Source organism: Schistocerca gregaria, chromosome 2 (assembly GCF_023897955.1).
Source record: "Schistocerca gregaria isolate iqSchGreg1 chromosome 2, iqSchGreg1.2, whole genome shotgun sequence".
In the NCBI taxonomy this organism is placed as follows: domain Eukaryota; kingdom Metazoa; phylum Arthropoda; class Insecta; order Orthoptera; family Acrididae; genus Schistocerca; species Schistocerca gregaria.
The window spans coordinates 857,302,922-857,310,375 of NC_064921.1; the positions used below are offsets into that span (position 1 = coordinate 857,302,922).

Consider the following 7,454-nt stretch of genomic DNA (forward strand, 5'->3'; position numbering starts at 1 on the left):
TTCAATATACTCTTTCCACCTATCCGCCCTCCCCTCTACATTTAACAGCGGAGTTCCCATTCAATTCTTAAAGTAACCGCCCTTGCTTTTAATTTCACCGAAGGTTGTTTCGACTTTTATATATTCGCAGCCATTTTTTACGACAATCGTTTCGTTTTCGATTTCTTCACATTTTTCGTGCAGCCATTTCACATTAGCTTTGCTGCACTTGCTATTTATTTCATTCCTTACTTACTTGTGTCATCTGTATTTCTGAATTTCCGACAATATTTCTGTAGTTTCTTCTTTCATCCATCAGCTCTTTTGTTACCCATGGTTTCTTCCCAGATAACTTCCAACTTCTGTGGATCCCCTCTTCAATTAACCTGCCTACTGAACTGGCCCCTGCCAGTTTTCATAACTTTGTTGTAATTTGGTTAAAAGTTTAACAGCACGAGACAGCTGTGACAAAATGATACACATCCTCATTAACGCAAGACCCGCTCAGGTAAACCAAGGACCGCAGTAAACGTCGAGAGGAAATATCCCTTGCTTGGCTAAAAATCACAGCCATCCTGGCTTAGTTCTTTCGGTCAATGCAACGTTTGCCATCATATCCTAGTTCCCATCGAATTCAGCTCTTGGAAGTCTACTGTACCAGCAGGCTAATCCCAGAATATCAAAGGAAAAGAGTAGCAATTACAACGCATGGACTCAGTTATTTGTTGGATATATTCCAATCTCGGTCTCGCTATACACTGTGTGGTCTCTGCGTATCCCTCTAGTGCCATGGACGCTATTCTACGATATCCTAACACATGTCCTATCATCGTGTGCCTTCTTGTACTGTGTTTCTAACATATTTATATCTTCGTCTACAGTCAGTGGACAGCTTCTATGCAATGCTGTAGTCAAAACGTACATTCTCAGTAACTTCGTCCTCAAGTTAAGGTATATATTTGTTTTAGCGACGAATTCCCTCTTTACCTGTACTAGTCTGTTGCATACTACAAGTTGCTCACTCTTATAAACGTACCCCGCTATAAATACAACAACTGCTAATACTTTTCTGGCACAATGTTACGATTAGCGCTATAAAAGCGTGGTGGACCGCGTCAGTCGTGCAAGATAGCAGTAAGTCGTCAGTCCCTGCGTGTCTGAAGTGCGTAAGTAGCTAAGCAGGTAGCATAGTGTGTACATTTATCACGCTGATTGAGAATCTATGAAAATACGAATGTGTTCAGTAGAACTGAAGTCTAACTAACTAGAGGGCGATTAAATTAGACGTAATTGTTAAAAAATACAGCAATCCGTTGACAAAACAATATGTAGGAGTTGAAATGGTTACCATTAGTTTTAATAATGTATGCATATTCCGTGCTGCCTTGTAAAAAGAAAAAAAAACAAACAAAAGAAAACACGGGGCTCAGGATTAGAGAGTTCAGTACCTCAGTATCTGATACAGAACTACACAGCAGCTCTAAACTCTGTCACTCCCACGGTGCGTGAGTAGGACAAATGATATCTGGGAAGTCGTCCTTTGCTGACACCACCATTGACCTCATCGAACCTAACGCGTAATTCTTCTGGCTAGGAGGCTAGGCAACCCATTATGCTGCCCAATGACTATAATTTTCTATGAGCTACATAGCGCGTTGCTGTATGTACTCATCTACAAAGCGGCCAGCGCTGAGACGTTCCTGCATTTTAATGACAAGCTGGTATTCAAGAGCCTTTCGTTTACTGGTCTGTCATCCACACCACGCGATTCTTTAAGTCGAAAGCACTCGTTATTCGACAAGTTTTACCTTTTACGACAATTCAGCAGATTCCGTGGTCTGCTTACTGTGCGATCCGATGACTACCTGGCGTCCCAGTCTTATTATCAATTGTACCTTATCACATGCCCTCTACGTGACAAAAGATGCCATTCCGACAGCAGAGCGTGGGACGTATCATCATCATCATCATCATCATCATCATTTAAGACTGATTATGCCTTTCAGCGTTCAGTCTGGAGCATAGCCCCCCTTATAAAATTCCTCCATGATCCCCTATTCAGTGCTAACATTGGTGCCTCTTCTGATGTTAAACCCATTACTTCAAAATCATTCTTAACCGAATCCAGGTACCTTCTCCTTGGTCTGCCCCGACTCCTCCTACCCTCTACTGCTGAACCCATGAGTCTCATGGGTAACCTAACTTCTCCCATGCGTGTAACATGACCCCACCATCTAAGCCTGTTCGCCCTAACTGCTACATCTGTAGCGTTCATTCCCAGCTTTTCTTTGATTTCCTCATTGTGGACACCCGCCTGCCATTGTTCCCATATACTAGTATCTGCAATCATCCTAGCTACTTTCATATCCGTAACCTCAACCTTCTTGATAAGGTGACCTGAATCTATCCAGCTTTTGCTCCCATACAACAAAGTTGGACGAAAGATTGAACGGTGCGCAGATAACTTAGTCTTGGTACGGACTTCCTTCTTGCAGAAGAGAGTAGGTCGTAGCTGAGCGCTCACTGAATTAGCTTTCTATACCTCGCTTCCAGTTCTTTCACTATGTTGCCATCCTGTGAGAATATGCATCCTAAGTACTTGAAAACTTCCACCTGTTCTAACTTTGTTCCTCCTATTTGGCACTCAATCCGTTTATATTTCTTTCCCACTGACATTACTTTCGTTTTGGGACGTAAAAAAAAGAAATCGGACAAATGCCAGTAGTAGAACTCACGCTGAGGGTTGCTTACAAACTTAATTGCGTATACACATAGCTGAGGTGGTTTCCATTAATCATTAGCATTAATGTCAGCAGTGAGCTCAACATGATCCACATTAGTTCTCCTGCAGGTTTTGATGAGTCAATTTGCGAATATAAAAATACGTATCTTTCGATTGCATTGACTCAGAAGCTTATTTTTTTATTTTTTTATTTTATTTTATTTTTTTTTTTTTTGCTACCAGTGAACCAAAGACCTCAGTGTCTGACATAAATTTCAACTTGATGCTGCTACTCTTACCGGTGAAAAATGAGTCGTAACAGACGGACAACAGTACGATCCCGTAAGACTTCTGTCTGTTTCCGACTGAGTTAACAGACCCTAAAAAGTAATTAAAAAACAGCAAATATTCCAATTTTGAGACAGAAACCCGTGGATATACTGAGTCTTTGTGAGATTTTTAACGAATTATTAACTCCAATCCCATATCACTAGAAATACATTATTCAGTTTAAAACGTAATAAGATGTTTCGGGGATGGAAGCGTTCTTAGTAGACCTAACTAGACTACAGACATTTTCAAAATGATTATAATCGATTCACGTGATCGTCTTTGCCATCTCAGATGTGTGTAACTATTGTGGAAGGATAGCTGTCAGTACCGAGAAATGTAACGCTGCTTCATTTACATGACTTAAGTTTCGATAAAGCACAAACGCCATTGCTCTGGAATGAACATTCACTGCTTGGAAAAATCATATTATATTAACACAGAAGAGGGTATATAGCGTTAAAAGTGGCTAAATGGAAGATTAAGGCAGTAAAAGAGCAAAAATCTCCTAATATCCCATTAGAAGATTAGTGCCCAACCTGTGGAACACATCACATATTTTATTTTGTGATAAAGATGAAATCAGTATTAGTCGGATGGACGTCTTCTTGGAAGTGTTTGTGGAAAGTGAATACAACGCGCTACTGTGACAAATTTTATAGCAGTGATCCACTGATGGGACTTATTATCAGGTAGATATGACTGTAGACGTCGAACGAATTCCGGGACGTTCTCCTAGGATCGTAACATGTCGGAATAACGCTTTCGAAAACGTCACAGGGACCTTGGGGAACTAACATGTGGATCTTTGGAAGAAAACCGAGTGATGTTCTTTAGTGGTAAGAAAGACGCCTTGAATTCTGCAGGACGGCGAGCAAATCCCCCTACAGCCAGCTAGATCTAGGCTTGCCATGATTTCATTAAAGACTTTTAGGCGAATACTGTGATGGTGTCTTTGAAATAGTACGGCCGGTCCAACTATAGCCTCCTCCAGTAGACTAAACTTTAATAGGAATATTCCTTCTTTACTTCATAAGAAAGAAGTTATCTTTCGAAACCACGTTGGATAAATTTTGAGAACCTGTGTTCGAAGAAGGCTGTGCAACAGTTCTGTCGCCGTCATCATATATGTCACGTCGAGATAATAAAAATAAGGTGAAAGAGATTAAAGCACGTTGAGAGGCTGTAGGTGTTTCTCCCTCTCCCAATGCGCGAGTGAAATAGGACAAAATATCTCTAATATTGACACAAAGTACCCGCCGCCATGCTCCGTACAGCGTTTTGCGTATTATACGAATAGATACAGATATTGGTAACAGAACTTGAGCATGCACTTACTCAGAAACGTATTGCTAACCTTATGGTAATGGACAGGAGCTATATGACGAAAGAACAATAACATGGTCGCTTTCCTAGGAAACGACAGCTCAACAAAGCTTCAGAGGGTATATAAAGACACACGCTGTGACCACATTCAGTACAGTTCAGCAGAGGGGGGGTCAGCATGGGACGACGTCAATATTGCCCGGGAGATAGGCACAGATTGGCACAGATGGCGACCGAAGCCATCTCGTCGCTTCTCCGTCTCACCGCCCCCACGTCTCGCCACCCCCACGTATAGCCACCTCCACGTCTCGCCGCCTCTACGTCTCGCCGCCTCCACGTCTCACCACCTCCCCGTCTCGCCACCTCCCCGTCTCGCCGCCTCCACGTATCGCCGAGTCCACGTATCGCCGCCTCCACGTCTCGCCACCTCCACGTATCGTCGTCCCAACGTATCGTCGTCCCCACGTATCGTCGCCCCCACGTATCGCCGCCCACACGTATCGCCGCCTCCACGTCCCGCCGCCTCCACGTCCCGCCGCCTCCACGTATCGCCACCTCCATGTCTCGCCGCCTCTACGTCTCGCCGCCTCCACGTCTCGCCACCTCCACGTCTCGCCGCCTCCACGTCTCACCGCCTCCACGTCTCGCCACCTCTACGTATCGCCGCCTCCACGTCCCGCCGCCTCCTCGTCTCGCTACCTCCACGTATCGTCGTCCCCACGTATCGTTGCCCCCACGTATCGCCGCCTCCACGTCCCGCCCCCTCCACGTCCAGCCGCCTCCACGTCTCGCCACCTCCACGTATCGTCGTCCCCACGTATCGTCGTCCCCACGTATCGTCGCCCCCACGTCTCGCCGCCTCCACGTCTCGCCACCTCCACGTCTCACCACCTCCACGTCTCGCCGCCTCTACGTATCGCCGCCTCCACGTCCCGCCGCCTCCACGTCTCGCCACCTCCATCTATCGTCGTCCCCACGTATCGTCGCCCCCACGTATCGACGCCCACACGTATCGCCGCCCCCACGTATCGCCGCACCCACGTATCACCACCCCCACGTCTCGTCGCCTCTCACGTCTCTTCGCCTCTCACGTCTCTTCGCCTCCCACGTCTCGTCGCCTCCCACGTCTCGTCGCCTCCCACGTCTCGTAGCCTCCCACGTCTCGTCGCTTCTCCGTCTCGTCGCTTCTCCGTCTCGGCGCATCAACTCCCCTGCAGTGCACCGAGCTACAGGGTCCTCAGTTCCGATCAAGGTTTTTGGGAGGTTTTCCTTGGTTGTAAGGCGAATGCCGAAACTGCTTACCCCCTCCTATCGATACAGAGATGTAATTCATGTAAATAATAATTTGAGAAATAAATGATATAAGTGTACTTTGCCTTGTCATTAATGAATTTTTACGTAAAGGAACTGAATAATAAATGACAGTGTATAGCTGACTGTTGCGGTGGAAAGTTTAAACTGTTCACATTGGTATGTCACTAGTGAAATCTATGAACCTGATGCTTTTCAATGGGGTATGGACAATGATAGAAATATAATACAGAAACGAAGAGAAAAAAAAATTTGCTCACAAAGCACAGAAAAATGTAGTCCTATGTGTTTTCTTTTACATGTAAATGAAAGAGAACTGAACTTTCAGTGTTACTATATGTTTTCTTTTACATGTAAATGAAAGAGAACTGGACTTTCAGTGTTACTACGTGAAATATACAACGTTTGTTGTTTGTCTATCGTTTCGCTGCGAAGTATTCCACGTACACCTCAGTTATTAGGTGGACACATCACTGTACACATTCTCAGTTATTGAGCTGTTCAGCATTCGTTTGTCGCAAGTAATATCTCTGGATTAAGGAATCTGTGGCAGGCTTGTTGATTGCGTTCACGATTTATTGTACCTGAAAGATATATGCGTTGCTTTTAGCTTCCACTGTGGTTCTTTATATTTACAAAAAGGCTTTAAAAATTATCTACTAAGCACAATAATCTATGCTGGAACGGTAAGCAGAAAATACCACCAAGATCTAACATCGCGGTTAACTAATTAATCATAGTGATCTGGTAAACTACGTTCGATCCATGTCAATATGCTGTTGACGAAAGTCTGTGCAACTTATATTCAAATGTAGGTTATTTTTTTGTAAAATTTTGCTCGTTTTAGCTTTTCTTTGCCTTTGCTGAAGATCACGAGATATAATGAGGTACAGGAAGATGTGAAGGATGTTTATTGAGCAGATACTGTGTACAGTGCGAAGAAGGATATTTACTGAGCAGATATAATGTGCAATGTGAAGATGGCAAACGTATGTTGTTCTATAGTCGTAAACTGGTGTTGCAGTAGTCCATGTTTCGATTAAATAAGTTATCATAATTTCCGTGTGCTGTTATGAAGCGTTCAGAATGTTGTCTCGCAGTAATAGGGTCTAACATAGTACTTCATTCAGCCCTCATTAACGAAATTGTTCTTATACTCGCATTGTTTGTAGGCTTTCCCACTATACTATGCCTGAGATTGAGTCGCAGTAAAACTCTGAAAGAGAAAATTACGTAAATTTAATGGATCGTTATGGTCAAAACACATTAACAGAAATGGGTATGAAACACTGGAATAGTTGTCAAACACAGAAGCCGATGCTATGATAAGACTGGTGTAACATAGTGATGCATATTTTCATTAAAAAAATGAATACATTCGCTTGCTTATCGTTAGGATTTTTGAAAACAAATTATCGAATGTCTACTGTTTTATGTACTTAAGCATTTGAGCTAGTGCATGACAGTCAAGACGAAGAGTTTAATTTTTGTTATGGTTTGATTCTCGCGCAGATAAAAACTGCTTTCTACAAATGAAGAACAGACAGCGGGCTGAACTATGTTACAAGATGGGAAACAATCCTGGCTGTCAAAACTTTCGTGCCTGCTGATAAGATTCTCCAATACAGTAGGTACCAAAGAATTTGAGTAGAACCCACTGCACGTTGCAGAATTCGTAATCTGGAAGAAGTATTTCTAAGATTATGATAATGCGTATACGAATGAGTGCGGATATTTTATCGTTATCATCAGATATAGCTTAATTTGCAAGGACCTTAGAGCTTAG

The 7,454-nt window shown here is 43.4% G+C and overlaps 1 protein-coding gene across 1 annotated transcript; it reads left to right on the forward strand.

Annotated features, from left to right (window-relative positions):
• Nucleotides 1-4,431: 4,431 nt before the first annotated feature.
• Nucleotides 4,432-5,508, forward strand: LOC126336013 (uncharacterized). Its single transcript, XM_049999490.1, has one exon. The coding sequence runs from the start codon at nt 4,432-4,434 to the stop codon at nt 5,506-5,508; it is 1,077 nt and encodes a 358-aa protein (XP_049855447.1).
• Nucleotides 5,509-7,454: the final 1,946 nt, after the last annotated feature.